Source organism: Ambystoma mexicanum, chromosome 12 (assembly GCF_040938575.1).
Source record: "Ambystoma mexicanum isolate Mex_15411 chromosome 12, UKY_AmexF1_1, whole genome shotgun sequence".
In the NCBI taxonomy this organism is placed as follows: Eukaryota; Metazoa; Chordata; class Amphibia; order Caudata; family Ambystomatidae; genus Ambystoma; species Ambystoma mexicanum.
In genome coordinates, this window is record NC_090936.1 from 45,574,460 (window position 1) to 45,601,703 (window position 27,244).

Genomic DNA, 27,244 nt, shown 5'->3' on the forward strand with positions numbered 1-27,244 from the left:
TTGTAAGTAATTTCTTTCAAGATGTGTAGGTCTTTTCCCGTCTCTTTTTTTTTCCTCGCCGGTTGCCGGCACACATATGGTACCAATTCAGAACAAAACGCGATTGTTTAATATTTTGAGTTTCCCACATCAAGCTAATGCTTCCCCGCGCCTTTTCGTGGTGTGTGGGTCTCTGCTTTAGTGATAAGCGTTTCCTGACCAGCCCGAAAAAACCTGGTTCCCTCGACCGAGTCTTTATTTTTAGGTGTAAGTTGAGTGTGCTGCACTACTCCAGCACGAAAGGGTATTTTAAAAGTTGATGGAGTTTGGCAGTGGTAGGGCTGGCCCCTTCCGCCCCCCCACCCTCCTCGAAAGAGCAAGAGAAAGGAAAATACATTTAGTAGAACCAGGGCCAAGCCACAAAATGATTCCTCGGGGGTCCTGAAAATTCCACCACTCAACGTCCTGATCCCAAACTACCAGACACAAAGGTTTGGATTTCAATAAGATCATGGATGGATGATTGTTGCGGTGTTGGGGTTACAAAGAGTCTTTGCCGAACACATGCCATGCTCTTATATAAAAGCCAAAACAAAAGGGGTGATAGCTGGAAGGTTTAGAATTAATCTTAGCCTCTGCCATTGCTCTGAGCAACCCTCCAGACCATCGTTCTTCGCCTGCCAAGCCATTACAGAAGGGGAAAGGCCATATGCAAATCAGGCTTGGTCCCACCCCAAAAGGGGCAGTCCAGCCAAACTGCTTGGTCACGTCCCTTCTGCACGAGACCACAAGCAGAGGCATTGCTGGGGGGGTGAGGGGGCTATAGCTCGGGTCCTTTGGTTGTAGCACCGGATAGAAGCTCAGGTGCTACAACAAAAAGGCTAGCTAGCCCGAGTCCCGCCAGTAGCTTAGTCCCTAATCTTTTCCAGCAACACACCTGACCACAAGCATCCCCAGGCATGTTTCAGCCTCATTGAGCCTCATCAGTGAGGAATACCTTGGGTCTCTCGGCCCTGCAGGCACGGGACGCATGTCTGGGAATACGTGTCCCACTCGGGGTGACTTATGCAAAACAAAAGTAGCGATGGCTGGAAGGTTTAGAATTAATCTCAACCTGGCAACCCTCCAAAGCAATACATTCTAAAGCCTCCAGAGAAGAATTCTAAACCTTCCAGCCATCACCTCTTTGTTTTTGCAATGCTCTTAAATAAGCCATATTGGGCTAGTAAGTTGGAGAGGGGCTTCTTTTATTGTCCGTCAGAGGCCTTCTGATTAATCACAAATCAAAAGGAACAGAGTCTCCCTGTCAGCATATTTCAGCATGCTCTGGTGGACTCTCTCTTGGAACAGGAGGTGAACCCCCCCACACCACCACCGCCCCCCACGTAGCCTTCACTGACCAGGTAAACCTATTAGCTCAGTTCTACACAGTTAAGGCCCAGGGAAAAGTAAACATTGAGCCAACCCATTTTGCACCATGTTTGCCAATTGATGTAAAAGGGAGCAGTGGAAAGTGCATTGCTCCCAACAGGCCTCCCACTACGGCTGCACCGATGCTGCTACGGCGGAGCCATAACAAATACTGCCAAGTCCAGTAAAGGTGATAACGAACCCCAAACTGATGGAAGAAGAAGCTTCTTTCTACCCAGGAATGTCTCTAGGCAGGAATGTACACCATCAATATTTAGCATCTCTTTCCTTTCATGAATAAGGCCAGCCATGTGCAAACGAGTTGTAGAGGAGGAGACAAGTACCCCCTCCTCAACCACATCGCCTATATTGCCTGTACTGTCCCTTTTGTCTATAGATTTTATGCCGAAATATGAGACATACACGAAACAGTTGAATCGACAAAGGGCAGAGTATACTCTGTGCAGTACCAGTGAGACTATCAATACCTAAGAGAATCCTAGAGGCAAGATTCCCATTGAGAAAACCATATTTGCATTTGAGGAAGTATGACAGTCGTTTAAATGAGATCCCTGAAGAAGCAGAGCAAGTCAACGACAAAGGTGAATGGTGACGTCACACAGAGTTGAACTGACGGGTGTAGAAGATGCAGAAATATACGAGAATGAAGATATTCTACAAGGCATCAAGAAAGTACTGAGGATAAGTGAAATCTTGGGATCAAGGTGAAGAAGCTTATGCCATAGAACTGATGAAGATGTTAAGTCATTTTACACGTGTACAGATGCAAGAAACTCAAGCAGATGAAGTAATCATGATGCTAGCTTTATAGTGAATAGATTGCGGCAATCACCAATGTTTACATATATATAATCAAGTGAAGGATGGATGTTTCCACTACGAGTTATATAGCAGTACTGGACCCTAACAAGAAGGCCTCATTTCAGGGTGTTGCAGGTAAAATGCAGCTGAATTAACACGTGAATTTCAGAAAGGCTAGGTTGGATGACCTCAAGAAGCCAAGAACAGAACTCCTGTTCCGAAGGCATCAACAAAGTAACGAAGACGTCAGAGGTCTAGAGGAAAATAATATTTTAAATGCACCAGAAGCTTGATTCCATGCTCTCTAGTCACGTGAAAGGATTAATTGGACGAACGAGATAGTCACACCTACGCACAAAGGCAGACCGACTTTCTGAATTTCTCAGAGCTAAGAACACTCTCCAGGCCGTGCTTCAAAGCCCTAAATGACAGTGGACCATTGAGGTGAAGATGGATAAGTATGCTAATTGGTGGGAACCAATGGCTAAGGTGAGGTCAACAGCACCTGGTCGGCCAGACTGCTTGCTGCTAGACGTAGGTGGAAAAGTACAGATGAGGGGTAGAAGCCAACCAATTGTAGAGGGCCGCGTAATTAAGGGTCCTATAGTTTGTGTAGCCAATGGGAACGTCGTACATTTAGCGACGTTCATAGTAGCCATTTTGAGGGCGGGCTTAGTTGCCCCACCTGATGTTAAGTAGCCAATTATATTCATTCACTATCCCATACTAATATAGATCACATATTTAGAAGATTCACTGAGAGCCAACCACTTTCCTTAGTAGGTTTTTGTAATTTGCCACATAGGATGACGCTGGTATTGACGCAGGTTAACGTCATTGATGACTAATTTTGAGTATAAGAAGCCCGTTTTTTTTAAAGAGGCTTTGATTAAGAAGATCGAGCGAGTTTGTTGATGTTTGTTATGCTCCCTGTTTTAGACAGTTGAAAATAATAGTTATCCTTTTGCCAAATGACCTGAGTCGTTTCTATTATTGATGTATGGATAAAATCTGCATTGCCATCCATCTCTAGGGTACTGCTACTCGGCTTTAAGGGTTGGCAAGTCCAGTTCAGAGTGTTAACCGGGCACAGGCAAGAAGCAGTCTACCGCAAACTGCTACGCCACCGTTCCCTTCACAAGAACCGCACCTAATCTCATTTAGGTAGGGATTTAGATAGGTAGATTTGCTGTAACTCTGGGCCTAATTCATGAGTCATGGAGTGTTTAGCGCAGTGCAAAGTGTCTTTGCACAGCCAACCAACACATTGAACTGAGCCTAATTCACAGAGTGGTGCAAAGTGTATTTTAGCGGAGCAAAGTCACTTTGCACTGCAAAAGTACTCTTTGCACCATGCTATAGCACAGCGAGCTCAGGGCCCGCACATGTGGTGTGGGCAATCCATCCAACACAGGATATCAAACAGAGGAAACGTGAACAGTGAGAATGATTGAGTCAATACTTCAAAGCCTCCCATTCCATCATTTTTAACTCGTCTGTGGCCTTTATAAGACGGAGCAACCATATGTGAATGATTCTTCAATGAGTGAGGCTTGAGTCCGTTGACACAAATCGGGAAGTAGCGTGTCAAACTGCGTGCGAAACACCGCTCGTCGAATCATGGAACCGTCTGTGCAGGACTTTTCTTGGACTTGCATGGAGTTTGCTCAGGCTTGGCACGGCTTTGTGATCGGCCGAGTGCCATGTGTGAGAATCCACGCAAGGGGTGGGCGTGGCTGGCATAGGGGCCGGAATATGGAGCGGAACGCGCAAAATGGGGAAGAACAAGCCAGAAAGTGGGTGTTACAAGGGATGGCCGGCAGGCAGTCCATCGCACGCCCATCATTGTGCAGAACGACATGTATTCATGGATGCAACAGCACAACCTCTCGCCTGCGAAATGCACATGCAGTTTCCCCGAGATCTCTGCCACCCGGAAGAAGGCGTACATACTTGCATGGAGGAATCACAACTCTGGAGGTGGGTTCAAGTGGCCGATTTAGGTTGTGCCTGCATGCAGATGTGGTTCTGATCGTACTTAGGGGTGTGCGTACGCAGCATAGTGGGGTGTAGGGACTGTTTACAGGGGTTTGCTTGCAATTTGACTGGAAAAATAAATGCTTTCCGGGAACCTGCATGCATGTCCTCGGGGTGCCGGTTACAGTTACGGGTGACACCACGCAGTGGTGCAGGCCTGGTTGGGGGGCCCCCAAGCACTATTCACAGGATGCGTGTGTTCGCACCCTGGGAGGCCGCAAGTGTAGGTGAATGTGTCAGTTTTGTTTTTGGGGGATGTGTCGTGGGCGTTCCCAGCCACGACTTGCGAATACGGTTACTTAGGGCAGTTAATTCCATGAAAACGTGGGCGTGAATTTTTGTTACTGCGCGCGCAGTGTCGTTCTCAGTGCGCAGTGTCGTTCTCGGCGTGTGGGAATTGTGGGAGAAATGTGGACTTTTCCATGAATCGGACCCAATGAGTATCATCTTGGAGAGCTGTTACTACAACGAAAACCTACCACTATCAGTTTCTTGGGCGCAGAGGTGTCACTAGGAGGGGCTATAGCCCCACATCTTTTGGCTGTAGCCCCGGATAGAAGCTCAGGGGCTTCAACCAAGAGACTAGCTAGCCCCGAGATTTGACAGTCCCAACATTGGCATAGCCCCAGATCTTTTCCAGACCCAACAACACCCCTGGTCCGGCGGCTAACAGTGTGCAATGCTGCTAAGCCTCGTGGTGTTAGCAGTACATATGAAAAGCCTGTTTTACCAATGGACATGTAAATAAGCGGTTTCCAGGACACAGAGTTCCTAGCTATGCGCTTCTCAGTTCAGCAGTCTCACTGAACTGAATTCCGCAGGAGGAATTCCGCGCTGGTAAACATTTGAGTAAACACCGCGTCCTATTCCCACCTTACCGGGCGGTATTTGAAACCGCCCACTGTTGTTACGCTTTGGCGCACCCGCCCAAGCCTTCTTGGCTCTGGGAGTTTACCCTGGCGCTTTTCTTAGCCTGAAGTGAGTCCCGGACAGAGAGCAGCAAAATCTGACTATGGGATTTAAAAATTAATCGCAGGGAGCGCCAGATGGTCACTCGCCAGAGATGCACTGTAATGGGACCACGTGACCGTCTGTACAGCGCCGGGGGGGGGGGGGGCGTCACACGGCCTGCCGGGCAATAATTCTGATAGAGCGCCCATTAGGCGAGTGACCTGGTTCCCATCTGCGACCGCTGCGCTGAGTGGGCTCGGCACTCGGTGATGCACTCTGCCTCCTCGCCCCCACCTCGGTGTGCACCGAGACACAGAAAGCAGCCCCAGATATGCAGCTCAAAACTTGCTGCCCGTGTGCACTTTTCTTCCCACGTCCAGGAATTGCATGTTTTTGACTCATACGCGCTGAAGTGAAAGGCGCTCGGTTATTTGAGCTCTGCGGGCTCTGGGGCGGGGGAGGCTCCTGGCGGCTTAGAAGGAGCTGCTTTTGGTGGCTGTGTTCTTAGCGCGCGCGCACGGCCGCGGGCACCGGAGCGGAGGAATACCGCCACCGCCACCGCCATGGTGCTGCAGACAGCGGTGACCCCGGGCAGGACCCGCCGGCTGCTCTTCAAGATACCCTACGGGTCCCTGCGGCGGAGAAGCGGAGAAAGGGTGAGTCGCCATTGCAGTTCGGCGGTATGGTAGCTCGCAGGGTTGATCGCCTGCTGCATTATGGTTTGTGTAGCCTACGGTCTGTTATAATGCAACCCGGAGTTACAGCGCTAGGGGAAAATGAGCTTGTAATGATGTTAGTCAAGGCATGCGTGGCTCCCAGGATTGGCTTGCTGTGTGCAGTGCTGCTTCTGTTGCAAGGGCAGACTTCGGTGTTGGGCACACAGCGGCAGGTGTGCCATTTCCATTTCTTTGGGTTTGACAAAGGTCAGGTGTGAACGGTCGCATGTGGTGGCTGGGGGCAACGCGAGGGAGCAACAGAGCCAGGTTGGCTGTGTGGTATAACATGGCAGCCTGGTTCAGCGCTCGTGGCGGTGTTGAAACCATCTTCTGAGACTCGACTGACCCGCAAATGTGGGGTCATTCCGCATGTATCGATGGTCAAGAAAACAGCCGCCACACTGGGGCACCCTTATCTGTCACTGCACCTTAGGACGTCACTGGCAATACGCTTCAGGGGTTGCTGCGATAGCTCGGCGGGGCTATGCACCTGCTGCAGAGATCGCCGTGTCACGCGTAGATCACAGGTTTATCCTGCCATCGTAAAACGAGCACAGCTGAGCTGGCCAAAATGATACGATGCTAGAAAACTTGTCGACCTCCGTCAAAGCACCCAGAAGCTGTCTTTTAGTAGCATGCACTGTTTATCCTCTGCATTCTATCATGATGCGTTATGATTATTCGTGTTTCTCGTTAATTTTGAAGCTTGGCCCCCCACGACACCTTCCCTTGTGTAAGGTTGTGTTGAATAGCACAGCGCTTATCTGTTCCTGAGCAACACCGCCTCTTTCGTGTGCTGTTGTGGATTTTGCACCCTGTTTCTTTTGTGGCGTTGTTGCACTGGGTTACCTTACGTTGCCAAGGAGATATAAATCCAAGGAGATGAAAAGGTCCGGGTCAACCTTTCCTTGAACAGAGGTTTTGGACTGCATTTCCCAGGATCCCCCTCGCCAGTGGTTAGGGCAGACGGAAGGTGTTGTCCAAAACATCTGGAGAGTCGGATGTTGGCGGTCTCTGTGCTTTACGTCAACGTAACATTCACAGTGGAAAGGGCGAAATGCCACTACACTATATGCGATCGAAAGTTTAAAAATATATGCTCCAAATATGATGACTGGCTGGGTGGACTGGTGACGCAGTGCCTTATGGGAGTTTGGGAAATAGCCAGGAATGTATGTATGTATTCTAATATCGGAGGATTTAAAGGGCCATCGAGTGGCTGGCGAACTTACACATTTTCTTACTTTCATATGAATTGGGGTTAATTTCTTAACATTTACTAAGGTACTATTCATGCCAAACAAAACTGCATTCACGCTCCATGCTGGCTGGACCAAGTGAGTCACGTTTGCATACGTTATTCCATGATGTAATATTATTTTGCCTGACGTTTCCTCTTATAGATTGGGAGGATAACTATTGGTGTTCAGCGCTTGCTGTTGACATGCATGTGTGATCTGCAGGTCACATGTCTGTAGCCTGGCAAGATTTACTCATCTTTTTTTTACTTTCCGAGGTTGATAAAGTGAATACCAATTAGATTGGCTAATAATAATTGTGTATAAAATGTTCTATGTAAAGCGCTTTGGATAAAAGTGCCATATCGATAAAACATTATTATGGTCTTTGAGGACTCGCCTGGTCGAGGCATTATTTGGCATATACGCTGCACCTCTGACTGGCAGCACTTCACTCTGTGGCTCATTGTGTAGTATTCATCCACTCCTTCATTCATCCACACGTTCCCTGTATCCAAGGCTTATCTAAGCGAGTGCTTGTTGGAGGCTCCCCTTGAGTTGGGCACGGCTTCCATGATGGAAATTAATCAGAGGAAAGAACCTTCCGAAATGTGACGTTGTATGGCAATTCCTCCTCAGGAATGCCTCTGTCATCTGTTGAACTGTGCCTGCCTAGCAGTGTCTTTGGTTTAGTCACTCACTGACTAGGGTGACCATATATTTAAAATAAAAAACCAGGATGGGCCACCGACATAGAAGTAGGACAGCAGTTTCAGTGGACCTAAACACAAAAGAAAGACTACAAGACAGGGTTTTAAAAGTTAAAAAAGTCTCTGGATGCTGGGACCAGCGGTATAACACTGGGACCGTCCCGGGAAAACTAGGACATCTGCTCACCCTATCACTGAGTCGATGTGCTGCATATCGCCCCATTGATCTAACAGGAATGAGGGGGGCGAGGCACATTTGTGGTGGAATGTCCTGGTCAGGGCCACAATAACATTTTGCAGCTAGAGTACTCTTCTGCTCAGAGATGCCTGCCATGTGCAGAGTTAAGTTTACTTCTGCATGTTCCGATGTTCAGCTACTCCCCCCTTTGGCATTCTATGGTCACAGATATATTTTTTTCTTTTTTAGAACACAATATTTAGCCTGCACATACTATTGGGGCTATAGCATCCATTAAACTGTATTATGTGAATGGAAGGCGGCTTAAAACATGTTTAGTCCAACACAAGTATTTGGCATGCAGTTTAACATTGTGGCATGGCCAAGATTCCCCAATCATGCTCTCCAGAATCACCCTTACTCCAGAATTCTGTCAGTATCCCTCCAACTCCACCCTGGGTTGCCCGCTCGTCCACCTCCAGTATCTCAGATGCTTGATTCTTCCCACCCTGCAATCCTTAGGAGTCTGCAACCACTGTCTCTCCAAATGTTCTGCACTACAACTACCACAATCCCTCACCACAGACTATGCTAGAGTGTGCAGATGGAAGTTACAGTCCAAAGCATCCAGAGTGCCAAACGCACACCATGTCACCTGGCCACCATTTTTACCGTCCGGGGCTTCATTTTACAAACCAATGATTTCAGGCTTTTGAGGCAAAGTTATTGAAATGAAGATCCCCAAAGACGACTACTCCTAGAATTGATTAATTTGTTACATGAATGACCAAAAACGGAAAAGCTGTGGAAGGAAGGCATAGGGCATGAAGTCCCTGTTACTCTGTGACAAATTGGATTCTGCCCTGCGGGAGTACAATGATGAGTAGAGACTAAAACGCCCCCTCAGCCCTCACACTACTACAAACCAAGAGTCGCCACCACAATTATAAAGGTGAAACAGGCAGTGCCTCCTTCACCTTTTGAGGTAAAGTGATCCGAGGGAAGGCTATACTCTCAAGAGGGGTGTGAATGTGGTTCAGTAGCACCCCAAACAGCGAAGTGTAACAGTCCAAAATAAAGGAATGTCCAATAAAGGTTCTATACAAATATATACACTTTTACATGACACACCAGCTATAATCAAAATGAACTAGAAAAACAATGCACAAAACCCACCACTGATGAAAGAACACAGAATAAGCAAAGCTAGCTGCATCTCTCCCAGTAACGAATCGGGGTTCAAAGGCGAGTGAAGACCTCTTCATTACATGATCCTGATGGGCTCACTCTATGCAGGCGGAAAAATTATGCAATGTCCGGTATCGAATGCATATGCTCATTTTGGGAATATTATTGATATATTTTCTTACAAAGTGCTATTGCTTGATAACGTCGCTCTGGAGCATGGCGAGGTAAATTCGGTAGCGGAGCCGAAGGTAAGGGGGTCAGGGACACACAGGATGGAAATATTTTAAAATTTGCCATCAATGACCTCGTTATGCATCGAACGTCCTGCGGTTACGCGGCCTCTTCTGCACCATGATGCCTTTCAACCCGCAAATTATAAGAAGGCATACACTTCCAAGTCATGCATATGTACATATGCAGATAATAACAAAAGACCCCCGCACCCATTACAACTGAAACTATAACTGGACTGAAATCAAGTGAACGTCGCCAGCATAAATACACTGCCGCCCCTGCGTACCATGTCACTAATAACTGTACATTTTGGGAAACATGCTGGTAAGTCTTCTAATGGGCATGTGCTGCCAGGCAGTGACAGCAACATGCTTTGCTTCTGCGCAGGGGTGTTGCTAGGTCTGGAAAAGATCTGGGGCTACGCTAATGTCGGGACTGTCGGGACTGAGGGCTAGCTATCCTTTTGGCTGTAGACCCTGAGCTTCTATCCGGGGCTACAAGCAAAAGACCCGGGCCTATAACCCCCTCATGCCCCCCACCCCACTAGCAAGGCCTCTGTGTTGTGTCTGCGTGAGTCCTATGTTATCATGACAGGGACTCTTTGCCATTATTGGGAACCCTCATTCCTGTGGCATGAGCAGATGTGCTCCCCTCCAGGGTGTAATTAGATTTAAATTCCGAAAGGGGGCTAACCCTTCAAATCTTGGGAGAGGGGCTAACTTCATAGACTGTGGGGGAGGGCAAACTTACTTGTATGGCGCATCTAACTTCTTTACACATTCTAACAAGACTATTCTGGTGCAGCGCTAATGTTAGAAGCAGTTAACTCTTCCCTTCTGAAACCAGGCACTTAAGGACGGCTGCGAGAATGTGTCCTCCTGCACTTCCAATCACTCACCTAACATGCAAGTACCAACACCCCATCACCATTTCAATTGCATTAAAATGTATGCATACAAACCCAGACGCTAGCAATGAAATGTTTTACATTAGTAATTGCCAGGCCTTTGCTAACAGTGCAGCTCCCGGCACCGTGTATGATCTGTGCCCTGTCCCGCCTGCCAGTAGTCGTTGCACCCCGGCCTCCTTCACAGTGGCAGAGGTAGGGGAGGGGGTTGGACAGCAGTGCTCTGCACCCAGTGTTCATTTGGGAATGACCAGAGCTCTCAGCCTCTTCTGGCACTGACACCCGTCTCTGCCAGCGCTCCCTCATCCAGGAAGATTTCCCCGGCAGCCGCATTGAGGTCAAGTCTTTCTTCAGCTGCAAATATTGGAGTCTGACACAAGAATACATTGGTCACAGGAAGCCGTGACTCAGCCGCCCCTTGAGATGTGCACCTCAAGCTGGAAGTGACTCAGGGAAAAGCACCTTCAGGAATGCAGCATACATTGCTAAGAAGGGTGCATGCCACTTGCTAGTTATATGCCTTGATGAGTGACTACTTGCTTCAGAAATGCTGCAAACCAACAGCCCAGTTGAGTCATTTTACTTAAACCACCCTCTGGTACCCCAACATATTACCTTCATGCACACATGCGATTTCCATGCTTTTCTCTGACATCCCGTTGATTTTGGAATGCTTGTTATGTTTTATGTATTTTGAATTACTATGCATTGGATAAAAGCAGCTTGGGAGGCAAACGCCCGCCCGCTGCTACTGGGCAGTCCCAGGAATAATATACAAGATACACCTCTCAAACTCTGAACTAAACACAACCATACCTCTACAGCACAACAAACTGCACGCACTTCAAAACACTGCCACAACGACGATACAAACCACACATCGTCTCGACCAACACCACACGGCGGCTACCAATCGGAGAACACACCAACTGAAGCTGCCAACAGCACATCACAGCTCTCTCGCTCTTTTTTCTCGCTTAGTCCCACTAACTCACCGCCTCCCTCCATGCCTTACAGATCCGTCAAAGCAGCAAGAAACTGCGCAGGTGGCACCAGTACGTGGCATAATACCCTTTAACATAACCAGAGGGCACTAAGATTTGCCAATTTGAAGGGTGTTTACAGTTTAGCCATGTTATGCCACAACAATGTCTTTGCTGTACTTGACGTGCTCTGACCCGATACACAGTGTCTTACTGTCCCAGGAAATGTGGACAATTCCAATGTGTGGGAAGCGTACATTTGCTCATAACAACATTATGGCAGCGTCACACGTCCTTCGCTCATTTGTCTTTGTGTTCTTGCATCGTTTGTTTTTATTATCCGTGCATTGTTGATCTTGAAGTGTTGGGGTTTTTGTTGTGCAAGCCAACAAAGTTGCCAGTACTAAAGGTCAGCTGAGACCCTGGTGCGTGACTTTAAGTGCGGAGCGGCTGTCAGTACCAGCACTTCCGTAAATAAGCCGGTAAAATGGCTCAGTGGGATAAACTCTTGTTGGAGTGATTTGTGTTTGATCTGCAGGTTGCAGTTTCAAATCCCAGCAAGGCCAACTCAGCCTTTCATCCTTCCGAGGTCGGTAAATGAGTACCAATTTCGATTTGGTAATAATAGTAATGCATGTAAATATGTCCTATGTAAAGCGCTTTAGATTAAAGTGCTAAATGATTACTGCAATGTTGGTCACACAACTGCAAAATCACAATTGGTTTGGACAGGAAGTTGAATTTCAGGCAGTGCAAAACGGGGCACATTTCTCGTGAATTTATTTGAAAATTCTATGGAATGCATTCAGAGAACTTTACCCATCATTAGTTTTGAAACAGAAGCAAGTGCCAGAACAAAACAACAAGTGCAGTACGAGTGTAAGTCTAAGCTCTAAATTCAAAATATTGCACACCCAAGTGTTACTAGAATAACATGTTTTTTTATGGGATGCTACGTCTCGTGGAATTCAGGACCAAGTGAGATCACTTACCTCATTTGAGAAATATATTTTTTTTTTGTAGTGGGAAAGCCGTAAGCCTGAGAAAAGCTCCTAATTGTGGAAACGAAACCAGTAACTCTTTAGACAGTTCATACATGGCCTACGTGCCCCATTCAATTTGGGTAGTGGTTGTCCAATCCAGTTCCAGAATGCAGCAAAAGAGACAAGTCTGAATATGTTCTCAGATGTGGGGGGGTTACATGCTTACCAAGCTCAACACGCACTTCTCTACAAATGTGCCACGGCGCTCTGCATTCCGGGCCATATCTTGGATTCAGGACATGCTTATCGCTCATGTGTGGAGATGTGCTGAGTGATAAATCATGACCAGGCTTCAGTAATGCCAAGGTGCCCACTTACCGTCCTGCAGCAGCTAAGTGAAGACGCTCAACATTCTAATGCCTGCCGGCGTCGAGCTTAATGGAGTGGTGCGTAATCGCTCCTGATCGCAGAGCATTCATGGGAGCAGATCTACCACGAAGGTGACCTTGTCTTGTCAAACAACCAGTTCATTTTCGCATCTGACAACCCTCGCCTTAGTGATCACAAAGTTGTAGTTCCCCGAATTGTATTGATCATGAAATTCCACTCAATTGTTTTCACTACGATAGTAGCAGCCACTTTGCGTTTGTTGGCATCACATTGTTAGAGAATTCACCAGCGCGCTTTGCAGTAGCTAAATTTAAGTCGCTTGGAGGATAGACCTACAAGAACCAAGTCTATCTGGAGGATAACTTACAAGAACCAAGTCTACCTGGAGGATAGACCTACAAGAACCAAGTTTACTTGGAGGACAGACCTACAAGAACCAAGTCTACATGGAGGATAGACCTACAAGAACCAAGTCTACCTGGAGGATAGACCTACAAGAACGAAGTCTACCTGGAGGATAGACCTACAAGAACCAAGTCTACGTGGAGGATAGACCTACAAGAACCAAGTCTACCTGGAGGATAGACCCACAAGAACCAAGTTTACTTGGAGGACAGACCTACAAGAACCAAGTCTATATGGAGGATAGACCTACAAGAAGCAAGTCTACCTGGAGGACAGACCCACAAGAACCAAGTCTACCTGGAGGATAGACCTACAAGAACCAAGTCTACATGGAGGATAGACCTACAAGAATCACGTCTACCTGGAGGATAGACCTACCAGAACTAAGTCTACCTGGAGGACAGAACTACAAGAACCAAGTCTACCTGGAGGACAGACCTACAAGAACCAAGTCTACCTGGAGTATAGACCTACAAGAACCAAGTTTACCTGGAGGATAGACCTACAAGAACCAAGTTTACCTGGAGAATAGACCTACAAGAACCAAGTCTACCGAAGTGTTGTCCAATGGGCTCTGTTTCTGGTTAATCGCCCCAAGAGGCTAGGATTACATGCTGAACAGGGCAGGGGCGGTTTCAGGTAGATGGAGCAGGGGCCTGGATGGCTTTGTTCTTGGTCAAAATGTATGATGGTGGCCGAAATTGACATCGCACTTCCGGAGTTCCGGCAAGCACGTTGTCTAAGTTCGGCAATTATTAGTGCAGCTCCTTGGTTTGAAGCGATGAACCACCATTGATAAAACATACTGCAGGCTTGCCACTATCCCTGCACACCAACAGGACTGGGTTTAGATGGCAGGACAACTTCCCCCAACAACTTCTACCTGGGACCATGCATTGGTACTTTTCTGTACCCGTACAAATGTAAACCATCTCTGCCGGCCCTATGCAAAGAGACTCGCGTCTCCCAGACTCTGGGATTGTCTCTTTGTTTCCTGAGTGTCTTTGCTCTCCAAAGATGCCAAGGAAACCTAGACTTTGACCACAGCGTTTAGCCCCTCATCCCCCATGAGGCTGCGCCCTCCTTGGCAATGTGGGGGCATCTGACGTTGTTCCACTGTCTTGTGTTTTGTCTCTTGTCTGTTATCTATATGCGCCTTGAAGCCTCCGGGCAATCTGGCGCGTTATTAAGAATTAAAATAAATCAATCTGAGCTCTATGAAATAGCATCCCAATGCTGCCCATGAGATGTGGTTACCTCTAGAGAACCAATCCAATGGTTCTCCAGATTACCAACAAACTCACTTTGACATAGAGCAGGGCTTTGATGCTTTGCCCAAAGGAGTGTGCATCAGTTCTCCCAGCTCATCGCAATACACCACGCACAACCTTGGACCCCGATCCACAACCAGTTCAGATTTTTCAGGAATTCCAACATGAACATTTATGAGATTCATTTCCCTCCAGTGGATCCAAAGTGGTCACCCAGAAAACCTGGAGGCTGTGCGCCACTGCACTAAGAGCTCAAGGTTCCATGTAATAATGTCCCCGCAAAAATGTCCCCTGACAACAAAAAAGTCACCATTTTTTGGGGAGACATTACATTGAACATGCGGGAGAATCCCCTGCAAACCCTGTTTTTTTTTTTTTTTTAAATGGAAGCAGGGGACAACCCCGCAACCTGTCCCCATACATAATGTCGCCATATATAATGTCGCCAATGGCTTTTCCCCGCGACATTATTACCGGTTACCGAGCTCAACTCACTGAGAGGCACTTTTTTCAAAACTACCATTAACAAAGGATAAATCCATCTTTTTTGTGCACATATATTCACCCTTTAGATGGCATTTTTCAGGGAGCCGGAGACATATTCATAAATTCCAACCGTGCGCCCCATAATGCAGCGGGTCACCCTGGAATTTGGAAATTGATTTTGTGATTGGCCCAGACTCACTGATCTCCGTGCTCGGCTAGCGTATCAGCATTTTCAAGAAGCCGAGGTAACGGGGCTCCGCGAAGGCAGCGCAGAGCCACGCCGCGTGGTCGCATGTCCATTAAGTCGGTAACGTTTTGTGACACTTGGAGCTGGCAGAGCAAATGAAAGGAGACTTGCTCACAGAAAGGCCCTTGCACTATTCTTGCCATGTCCACATTTTGGGAAGTGGTTGCTGTAATGGCTCGGAAGATATGTTAAAATATTAATCCTAATTATCATCGGCTTTGCAAGAAATCAACATTAAATATTCATTAAAAATGAAATTGTGTTTCATAGCCCATTATACCTGCAGGCCGCAATGAGTAACGGCGGCGCTAGGCTTTGTCTTTCCAGTGCAACTACCTTCGTCCATTTTTTCCACGCGCAACCGAAGAAAAATTGTAATTGCTTCCAATGAACCAAAGATATGCTATAAAAGCTTGCCAAAGGATAATGGAGTATAAATCACCGGAGTTAGTCACACACTTTCAATTCCATCTCCTATTCTCAGCTGCCCTCTGAAGTTTTAATTAGTGTGTTACCAGTTCCTGAGTTTCTTCATTAAGTCTATGTTCTTGAGGTGGGGAACCTAATTAGGTTGGACGGGTGACGCGCGTCTCGGAGTACGTCATTCTGCGGCATCAAGGTTGTGGCCTTGCTCAAAGAGTGCGAGGCAGACCAGACGTGGTGGTGTGGACAGGTCAGACACCTTCATGAAAAACTTTATGAATTGAGAAGGTTACCAAAAGATTTTCAATAGGTATTAGTGTACATGTATAAGTGCTGGCGTGACTAAGACCTGGGCACGATGGTTCATCAAACTCTATATCAGGGCATTAGGTAGCACCACGCGGTGGTTCGCAACACATTCTCCACCTCCGCTCCTTCTGCACCTTACCATTTTTCATGGGTCCCATTTTAACCCCCATTTTCCATCAGCCTGTTCTCTGCCCCCTCACTAGGGCCTCCCTTTTCTCCACCTTCCTTTTTATCTCATCTACATTCTCCACTCCTTTCTCCAACTTCCCTTCACAATGTCTCAATTTGACACCCAAGTTCTTCTCCGTTCTCTACCTCCTCATTGGCCACCTTCCTTTTCATTACCTCCTCATTCAACTCGCTTTTCTCGATGTGCCATTCTCCACCTCTCCATTCTCCAACTCCAAATTCTTCACCTTATCATCCGTCGTGTTCTAATCATCTGACTCTGCACTCCCAATGGCCCAATTCTTCCCCTCTACATTAGCAGGCTTTCCCACCTCCCTTCCAAAGTTACATGAAATGATCTGTTCCTGGCATAACATAAGTGGTTCTAGCATATCATCATGGTCAATATCGGTTAGAAATCGGTTAGTAATTCATAGGGTCACTTCTGCCCCCCTTCTTAAATGTCGGAATCACCACTGATCGCTTCCAGGAAGGGGCCGTAGGTCCCTGTGACATATTAATGGCCATTGAAAAGGCTAAACGTATAGGTACCTGTCTTCTGTTGACGTTGAAAAGCATATATGTGTCATATGGAATGAGAGGTGTGCACGGTATAAGAAAGGTTTCTAAGTTCCATCGATCACACGCGCCTCTATAATGTACATTTGTAGATGCATAATTGTCAACCTTGATCCATTGCAGAATCTGCATGATGGCATAAGATTGCGTAGTAGTATAGGTGCAGCACCTAATTTTAGTTTTAACTCGTGAGGAGGCATTGGTCCTACAGTGTTTTGCTTTTGAGAGACAGAAATGTTGAGCCAGTAATTAATGATCTGTTCATTGACACTGGAACCGATGTGCCCTGTGTGAAGAGAAGTGTGGGTGGAAAGAAGTAACTTCTGAATGTTTGCAATAGTGGAAGGTGAAGTTGAGCGCATAAAACCGTGCTCATTCTGTTTGTTGAAATGGTAGCTGTTGTTGAAGTGAAGGCACTTTGCCATTTGGACAGCAGGGGGCAACCGAACACTGATAAATTGCATCAGCAGAGTACGGAAACATACCTAAGCATTTTATTTATATAGATAGATGGATGGTCTTTAGAAATGTTATGTGGTTGGGTACACTCTGTAACCAAAGACATGCATGCTTCAAGCTGGGAGTTTACATCAGAGAGTGCCTAGTAGCATGATTGAACCACCCACTCTACAATATCAAACAATGTGCTGACACCCGATCTAGCGATAGTTGAAAAGCATATATGAGGACATGGTCGACATGTTTCAGTCATCAATCTGAATTCGTGCTGCAGAGTGTTTTGCTTGTATAAGCTGTGCTAAAACTATGCTGGCACCTTCAAGTTATCCGAAAGAGACTCGGGCATGGGCAGACTCCAGCTAGCTGCCCATCTGACAGTCAGAGGTACACATCTGGGGTTCATGTCTGACTCCCAACCGAAATAAATCCCATATGGTCGGCTCACTGATCTCCCTCAGGCTATTTTCAATTACCTCAGCTTGAGGGGGAAATATTTTTTTTAAAAATGTCAATTGATCCTTGCATTTCTCCTGGTAGATGTGGCGAATCAAATACCCCCACATATCGAGTTCCAAAAACAGCAATTGGTACATACTAAGCAACCCTAAAGTTAATTGCGACTTTTGAAACCCCTCCTACAATCAAAGGGGCGGTCGGTATCTGTTTCACTGCTCACTTATTTGGGTGGTTTTTTGAGATAAGTTTTGTTTCCAGAATATAACTAAAGTGCATATTGTTATTATAATATAGAAAACCTGAACAAAATAGCTTGGTATATAGTCCCCCCGCCCCAAAAAAAAAAAAATCCACATTGCCCAACTAGAAATGTAACCTTGAAGCACATTTTACCGAAGAATGCACCTGAGAAATTCACAATAAAAAAATTAAAAAATGACATTCGCCTTGGGATCTACATTTTGACCTGCAGGCAGCAGAGGAGCTGTGATGGTTTAGCACTGCACATCCTGTTATCTAATGTGTGATGCAGTTCACTGCGTCAGCTCAAGCCCAAAGAACCAAGACTTGCACTCATAATAATAATAATGTGGGTGCTTAGAAGCGGGAGGAATCCAGCATAAAGCGCTACATACAAGCATAACATTTTATTACTATTACAAAAGATTGTGATTAAATGGAAGACCGATTCATGCGACTGGGGGGGGGGCGCGGAAGTAATATACGCCCTCATGCCATGCGCGGTGATAGCCTTGCAGTCTCTACCCAGGAACAGAAGTTGTAAAAATTAGGCGCATATCACGAGGCAATTACATGTCATGCGCTCCCGTGTATTTTACAGCATTCAGTAGACCTGCACAGCCACAAAGTTGGCCACGAGGGAGCCAGAGCTGCATGCTGCGCTGCCCCGTTTGGGGGAGAGCCCGTTGGCTCCACAAGGCTGCGTGCAGCCCCAGACTTAACCGAAGCTTGTGAGATGCGAGCCAACACATGCTGCCAGCTGCAGCATCGACCCTGGAACATGCAGGTTGCACCTTTGCTAATGCTACTTTTGCCAAGGGCGAGCTGCCATGGGGATGTGGGCGCCCACTGCCTCACCTTCTCAAACAGACGGACTCCCAGCGAGGACGTTAGATTGTCACCACTGCATGACCACTGTGTGTGCTTATTTGGTGGGAAGGGCCTGCACTTGCATTGGCTGGGAGGATTCGGTCGGGGTGGGCAGGCGAGCAGCTGGGGGGGCGGGGGGGGGGGGTGTGGATTAGGATAATAATACAGGTAAGGAGGATCGGGGGGGGGGGGTTCTGCAGGGGCCTCCCCACGCATACATTTGCAGTAAAATGTCCTTAAGGAAACACAAATGTACCCCATTCTTCCTCGATGAAGTAAATTCACAAAGAAATCACACAGAACCATGTGTAGGGCCTGTTGTGCTATAGTGGGTGCTTGCAAGAGAACTGCTACTTGTCTGTGGTCCGCTGCGCGTTGCTGGATTTGGGTTAACATGTGTACCTGAAGGTATTTGTCCTGTGTTAGGCTGTGTTCTACTGTATAATGGGTTGTCCGGTTTGATAAAACAGCTGTTGAGGAGCGACACATTGGTGGAGTTGAGAGTCTGATATATGCCAATACTATGTCATTTTCAGTTTGGGCTATGAGGTGCTGCTTGCAACACCAATAAACTAAAACGATTGAATTATAGTACAGTTGGGGAGAAATGGCATTTGAGGCGCGGCACACAGCTTGTAGATGTTTGGTTGTTTACCCATTGACTGCCTATGGCCATGCTAATCCCTATGGCCATTTCCACCAAATTTTTGCCCCTAGCCGCCCAAAACCCTCCTGGATACTCTTTGAGCTTGCTTTAATCAAGTTCTACCCTCAAACGTTGCACTCAAAGTGCTTGGAAGTATTTTCCCAAAGCAGTCTTCTGCAAGTTACTGACTTAATTGGAGTTCTAAATCCGCTACTGGGGAAAAATATAGGTCTTAACCAGTGGCGTAACACAAAATGTGGGGGCCCCCCTGCGAGCCATGCTGAAGAGCCCCCCCCCCAGCTCGGCAAAAAATCATGGGTCGTGCCACACTTTGGGCCGGCCTAGATTATCACGCTTGCACAATACGCATGAACGTGCTGCTGAAGGGGTATGCCGCACACTGTACTAGGAGAAAGATATAAATGTGTTTTAATGCAATATACAGCACACTTTCTGAGAAAAATTAGCTAAAAAGCCAGAGTGTTTGCCATTGTTTTTTAGGGAAAACCTATCCAATACATGCAAATCACGCGTTGCTATTAAAAATGCCACGCCACATTGAAAACATGTCCCACTGGCTGCACAATGTAGACCAGTGTAGACATATTATAACATTACACTAAAGCATGCCAGGCCACATTTAGACATGCCTAGACTGGTTGCACCAAAATGCCAGTCGAAGCAATAACACTCATCAAGAAGAGAGCACACATTAATGCCTGTGTCTCTGCTGCCTCTAACAACACGGCCAAACTCTTTAAAATCTGCATGGAGCTGGTCAATTCTGTTGCGGTCTCCACCTCTCCTGTTCCCTCCCAGGCCCACTGTACGGCTCTGGCCTCTCACTTCTCTGCTAAAACTCAGGACATCCTGTCCACTATCTCTTCTTCCTCTCCCTCTTCCTCTCTCTGCCCCCTTTGGCCATCTCTACCTCTCCTCGTCCTTTCTCCTCTTTCTCTCTGACAACACCTGACAAGGTTTCTAGACAAGTCTGATCCATGAAAGTGCTGTCCAAACGGGTGCTCCCCTGCTCCTCCAGAACCATGAAGGACCATATTGACACCCTCGCTCCAGCCTTGGCCGATTTCTGTAATGACTCTTTCACCACTGGAACTTTCCCCTCGCCCCTTAGGCACTCCCTTGTGCACCCACTCCTCAACACGCCGTCTGTCGATCCTGCCTGCCCAGCAAACTATCGCCCAATCTCCATCACCCAAATTCCTGGGCAAACTCTTGGAAAAAAGCTGGCCATCTCCCAGCTTACTCTCCACATTGAATCTATTGGTTGTCTCCATGACCATCAGTCTGGCTTCAGAGCTGCCAGAGGCACCAAAACCTCTCTCCTGGATACCTGTGAAGATCTGCTCTCTAACCTTGATTCCAGCCTTCCTTCTGTCCTAATCCTCCTTGATCTTTCCTCTACTTTCGACACAGTCAGCCATGCCACCCTGATAAATCGACTACGTGAGAACCTGGGCATCACGGATCAGGCCCTGGAGTGGCTGACCTCCTTTCTCTTGGACTGCCCCTCCCAGGTCCAACTTGGTCCCTTTCTCTCTGCCACCTCTCTACCAGTGGCATTCCCCAGGGCTCTATCCTCTCACCCTTGTTTTTCAACCTCTACCTGGCCTCTTTGGCTTACCTTCTCCTCTAACTTTCAGTGTTATGGGGATGGCACTCAGCTTTCCTTCAGGCTCCTCTCATCTCTTGCTCATTCCTGACTGTCTATCTGTGATTCAGGATTGGTGCACCGCCAGTGATATCTACCTTAGTGCCATTAAGATGGAGATCCTTCTCATTGGGACCCCTGCCCCTGCTTTCCCTCTCTCACCCTGGCCGCCCACCTAAGGCCCTCTTCCTTCACCTTCCTGCGAGGCAAAAAACCTTTCGTGTCATCTTCGACTCCACTCTCTCTTTCTCTCCTCGCATCTCGGACGTTGCCAAGAAGTCCCACTACCTACCAGCTGCTCCTCCTCAAAGGGACTCTTCCCTTTCTCACTTCCACCCAGAAGATCACTGTCTTCAGAGCCCTGTTTCTCTCAAGGCTGGACTACTGCAACAGCCTCTTTCTCAAGCTGCCTTCCTCTGTCCACCCTCTGCAACTAATCCAGAACAGGACAGCAAGACTTATCCTTGGCCACAAGCCCAGGGATCATATCTCTACAGCCCTGAAATCTCTCCACTGGCTCCCGGTGGTTGCAATAATCAAGTTCAAGACCCTTTGCATTGTCCACAAGGCTTTCTGGGGTCGGGCTCACACTACATCCAATGCTCTCTTCCAAAAATACCTTTTTTCTTGATCCCCTCCCCCGGCTACCTCCAACTCTCTAATGGCTAGACGCTTCTTCAGTCAGAGAGTGGGGGGGTAGATCTCTTTCCTCTGCAGATGCCTCCCTGCCCCTCCCAAACATTAGCGGACCACGTGATGTTCCAGAAGCAGCTCAAAACTTTCCTCTTCTCCTCTGCTTTCGCTCTCTCCCTCCCCTGCTGACCTACCTGACCTCCCCTACTGACCTACCTGGCCTACCTGTCCGCTGTACTGACTGGTTGCTTGGCTACCCTCAGAGTCTCACTGAGTCCAGGCTCTTTCTTGATCAGTCACCCTTGCACTGCCTCCGGCCTACCACACACTTAGGGACTGTAACTGTAACCCTACAGTCCCTTGTCCTCCTTGCACTACCTAGAGCCTCACTGTCCTGGCTGCACTTACTCAGAGCATTACAGCCCTGTTTTCCCCTCCCTTCTTCCTTGCACTTCCCCCTCCCTTTCCCCTTGCATTTCTCATTCTCGCACTTGCACGATTTGAATGACACAAGACCTAGTAAGATCATTTGTCTTGTCCACCCTCTCTCTTCACACCATTGCTTGTCGCACCAAGAAACACTTGTGCATAGGCATGTTATAATATACTTATATCATATCATTTTATCACAGATGCTCAAAAAAATCTACAATGCTGCAGTAAGAAATGGCTAGACTGGCAGCGGTGTCCAGTCATTTGGTCGACTACAAACTGGTCGACTGCAATTTGGTCGACGTCATTTGGTCGAAAACCAAATGGTCGAATTTTTTTTATTTTATTTATATATGTGTTTTGTGGGTTTTCGTGTTAAAAAAAAAAAAGAAAGAAAAAAAAGGGGGTTGGGGGGGACCCCCCCAAAAAAAAAAAAAAAAGGGGTAAAAAAAAAAATTCGACCATTTGGTTTTCGACCAAATTGATTCGACCAGTTGTCCAGTCAACCAATTGATTTCGACCAAATGACTGGCAACCCTGGCAGCACCACCCAAATGACAATCTAGCCAGGTAATTACACTTAGCAGGACTGCTTTATCAGAAATGTGCAGTTAAAAAAGCTCATAATAAACTGATGAATAACTAGACTGGGTGCACCAAAATGCCTCTCTAGCCACTAATACCACATATCATGCCTGCTTAGCCTGGACATGGACAACCATTATGATTTATCGCACAATCCCACCACCCACACATTCCCTCTCCCTCCCATGCCCTACCCCAACCTCCAAAATCAGCTCCTTGGCCCAGAATTACCTTCTTGTCCCTCTTCCTTGTCCCAGAGCTTAGGTTTGAGGATCCTTGCTCCATAGGTAAGTACTGGCATGAGGAAGAGTGGGATTAGGAGTAATGAATATACAGATAACTAAGTCAGGCATTACCTCCATGTACCTCTACCTCATCCCAGTGCTTGTGTATGAGGCATGGTGCCTCATACCCAAGTACTGCCTCATACTCAAGTACAGGGACACGGAAGAATAGGGATAGGACTAATGACGATTACCAATAAGTAATTAAGGCATTAAACACAAGTAGGGGCTTAACAATATTCAGTTGACTGGGCTGCAGCACTCACCCCCAGAAAATGTGGACTATGTTGACTCAACCTGGCTGACCTTCAGAGCAGTTACCGGATAGAACAGGACACATATGTTGAACAGAACAGAGCAGGCACCTGGGTTTCCCTGTTAACAAGGGCCCAGCCGTAGCTAACATAAAGCATTTCACTGTTAGTACCTGCATCCAAATGCCAAATTTTTTAGGCAATTGAAATTTGATGTGGGTTTAGTACTTTCATGCCAGGGAAGTGATTGGAAGGGTAGAAAGGGAACATGAGACTGTTCATTCTCACAACAGTTCATAAGTGGGTGCTTTTACAATTAAAGGAGAGAGTTAACTGCTTGTAACATTGAAGCTGCACTAGAATAGTCTCATTAAAATGCGTAAAGAAGTTAGATGCCCCCACACAAATAAGTTTGCTTCCGACACCACCCGTGAAGTTAGCGCCTCTTCCAACATTTGAAGAATCAGCCCCCCGAAATGTAGGTTTTGTTGTGCCCCTGAACACAGGCAGAAACACCATTCACCATATACATGCATGCACGTCCAGCCATCCTTGCATTTAAGTGTGCACTCTTTCACCATACAGGCACACCCAGGAAGCCATTCATACATTTAAGTGTGCACCCTTTCACCATACACGCACACACGCACACCCAGTCACCCATATATTTGTGTGCACCCTTTCACCATACAATCACACAGGTAGCCACCTCCACATTTAAGTGTACACCCTTTCACAATACACTCACACACCTCATTGGTTTGAGGGTCGCCCTATTACTAAAAAAGAAATTGGGCCTCAGTGTAAGTTTGCTGGTCTGGTAACAACGGTACCGGTAAGCTTGTCGGTACCGTTGTTACCAGACCAGCAAACTACGAGTTCTGCTCCCGGGTGCCTTCCCGCCCGCCAGGTCAGACCTGGTGGGCGTACCGGCACTCGCGAGCAGAGCATGTCGGATGCACCGGCACCATTCTGAATGGTGCTGGTGCATCCGGGCTCCCCATTCCCATTGAACCCTATGAGGATCAAATGAGAATGGGGAGCATTTTTTTCCGGCCCCCGCGAATGGGCAATTACCGGTAATTGCCCATTCGCAGGTGCCAGAAAAAAAGTGCAAGTTTGGCGGCAGCCTACCGGTTTTACCGGCAAGGCTACCGTCAAACTTTTAATGAGGCTGATTGTCTCTTTTTGAAATCACTCTGACTTCATAAAGAAATTATTTCTGTTAAGGGCCGAACCATAACGGAAATCATTTCTTTATGAAGGCAGAGTGACCTAAAAAATAAACTATTTCTTTTTTAATTCATAGGACTCCCCCAACCCATGACATGGGGGCCTCCAGCCTGGGCTCTTCCATGTCATGGGGCAGGGGGAACCCTCTGACTTCAAAAAGAAGGTTTCTTTTTGTAGTCACTCTGTCTTCATAAAGACATTATTTCTGTTACAGAAATCATTTCTTTATGAAGGCAAAGTGATTTAAAAAAGAAATTTAAAAAAATAATTTTTGCAAAATATTTTTTTTTTCTTTTTTTTTCTCCAAGTGGGGCCTCCTCCCAGGCATGTGCTAGGGGGGCCCCACGCACCGCGGGGGCTGCGGTGGCCCCTGTTATGCCAGTGGTCTTAACCGGGTCTACCTTCAGCCACTCGATTTATAAGCACTCCGTGTGTGCTTCCCTGAAGTCCTGTTAAAAACAAGCATTGGCAAAGCCCACAGTTTTGGCTTGTGTATAATTATTAGGCATTTGCCAAGCACTGCTATTAGATGCCAAGGTACTCATCATTTTGCTCAACAATTCCCCATCACAACTTGCATTTGCTCTTCTATCACACTTTGCATTCCCCAGTCCCTCCCGCACTCCAAATCTTACTCCCAACTCTCACTTATGCTCCCCAATTCCTCCTGCAGTATAGAGTGCTTCATTCTTTCATGCTACGTGTGCATCTTGCATCTTTTCTTCCATTCTAGCACACTCTTCCCTCATCCTTTCTCCCAAACTGCAGCTCACTGCCTCTTTCCGGCCAACCTCTGCCTCTGTGCTTTTTGGCTCACTGCTCCCCCTGAGCCCATGCTCCCTCTCTGATGTCTGTACTTCTGCTCCCTCTCTGATGTCTGTACTTCTGCTCCCTCTCTGATGTCTGTACTTCTGCTCCCTCTCTGATTTCTGGCCAGCTGCTCCTTCTCTGATGTCTGGCCCACCACCCCATTTCTTCCTTTCTGCTCTCTTGCTCACTGCTCCCCCCTCTGACCCACGGCACTCCCTCTGCTTTCTTGCCTACCACTCCACATCTCACCCATCACCTCCCTCTCTCTCCTGTCCCTCTCAGATTGTGACAATTTTTCAAATTTTTAAGTGACTACAGCGGTTCATAACTTTGCTGTCACACGTAAAAAAATGTTTTTAAAAAAGTTGAATGACCGGGTCAGGAAGACCCTGTTATGCAGTGACACCCACTGTGCGCCTACTTGAAGCAGGCGCATCGGGTTCTCTGCAATGTCTGCACGTTGCACATCTTGTTTGTAAATGTGGGATGCGCTTTTAAATGTGCAGAAACACCCCCGGATTTGCCTAAAGGGGTGAAAAAGGCCATCTGAATGGATACGTCCATTCAGATGCCATAATGGATTGGGCTGCTCTTTTTTTGACGTAAGTGATGGTTTGTGTTTGCGCATTTCATTTCTTGCATCCCAAAAAGTTTTGAGAACCTTGCCCTTTGTGTCTTTTTTTTCAGACTGTCTTTTTTTGCAAAAACTGCAATTTTCGCTGATGCATTTTCACAGCATTTTGCGGGATTGCAAAATCACTATAAGCTGGAGGGTCTGTACTATCATCAAAGGCAAATGTAAAGGTAGGATACTTCAACGGCAACGTGTTCGCCTTGGAAACAAGACGACATGAAGCAACACAGGTTCGAACCCCGGGTCCGCGCTTAGAAACCTCTGGGTATGAAGCGCATAATAAATACGCAACTAAGACATACTCCTTTAACAGCGCCCTGATGCCCCCGGGCTGTGTAAGCGCTTTAAAAATGTAAATAAATAAAAATAAAAAAATACCACTGTGGCTGTTCCTGGCAAGGGCCTTTTCCATACCTACACAAAAGCCCAAAACAGTTGACATCGTCAATGCTTGTGATGAAGTGCTCTGTACCATATTTCAACAGCTTGTAAGCGCTGTAAAAGATTATACTAAACTGTTGAGGTGGGCGGAGCCTGTAATGATTTCTTATGCAGAATTCAATACCAACATACCCGCCCTTAGCATTGTCGCCCTCGAACGGCCCCTGCCGGGATTTGAACCCTAGTTCTGCAGGCTGAAAACAAAGGCCAGGCACAAGAGCTTACACTACATTGCCAGATAATACGTATGTGTGTCAAGAGTGTTATTTTGTGTCAATGGACTTGGAATATAAACGGCGTGTGTGTGGTCATTGCTACTGGACGTCAAGCACTTGGATAAACCTGTCTTGTTTTGCACTCTGCCGCTGCCCAGGTAGAAAAGCACAATTAACGGTGGTTCCCTGGGAACAGCTGTGTGTAATGCAGCCGCTGGCATCACTGCCAAGAGTGGCGTATAAATAGAAGGCTTTGATTCTACTGTCTGGCAACACGCAGAGAACTCCTAAATCCCCAACGCCATCCCAGCGAGGAGCACCTCCCGCCTAACACCCGCTGCTGCTGGCTGGAGCCCCTCACTGTGGCCTAAATCACAGAGCCAGCCTGAGCCCCCTCCTTCACACTCCCTGCTAAAGCATGCATTATACCCAGTCCTGCTAGGAGCAACCGCGCGGCTACAAAGGGTGCAGTGGAGCGTGCAGCCATTGAGTTAAATTTAACTGGAAAAAGGGGTTTATACGGGAAGCTATTTTTGTTTGCTTCTCGTCCATTTACAGCACTCCAGAACGTGATCATTAACTTGAAGGATCTTTTGTTCAGAGTTCCCGGGATTGCAAAGAAACAGAGGGGCGATGGAGACTGTGGGGTCACGCTTCGGTTAAGATGCATGTTCTTTCTGGCATATATGCATGGACGGCGTCAGGGCCTTTCAACTTTTTCAAATGGAAGGGGCATCAAGCCTCAGGGGGCGTCACCCAGCAACTACCC

General features: G+C 47.2%; 1 protein-coding gene across 5 annotated transcripts in view; it reads left to right on the forward strand.

Moving 5' to 3' along the window:
* The window catches only part of FRMD4A (FERM domain containing 4A), an 897,536-nt gene that overhangs the window by 276,256 nt on the left and 594,036 nt on the right, over positions 1 to 27,244 (forward strand). For 2 of the 5 annotated variants that reach the window (XM_069627922.1, XM_069627925.1), the window contains exon 1: positions 5,372 to 5,855. The exons of 2 other annotated variants lie outside the window; for them this stretch is intronic. In XM_069627922.1, coding sequence (XP_069484023.1) covers positions 5,763 to 5,855 — 93 coding nt within the window. In that variant the 5' untranslated portion in view covers positions 5,372 to 5,762. Of the gene's footprint in view, positions 1 to 5,369; positions 5,856 to 27,244 lie in introns of those variants that run through there. One more of the 5 variants, XM_069627927.1, reaches the window with a different exon arrangement.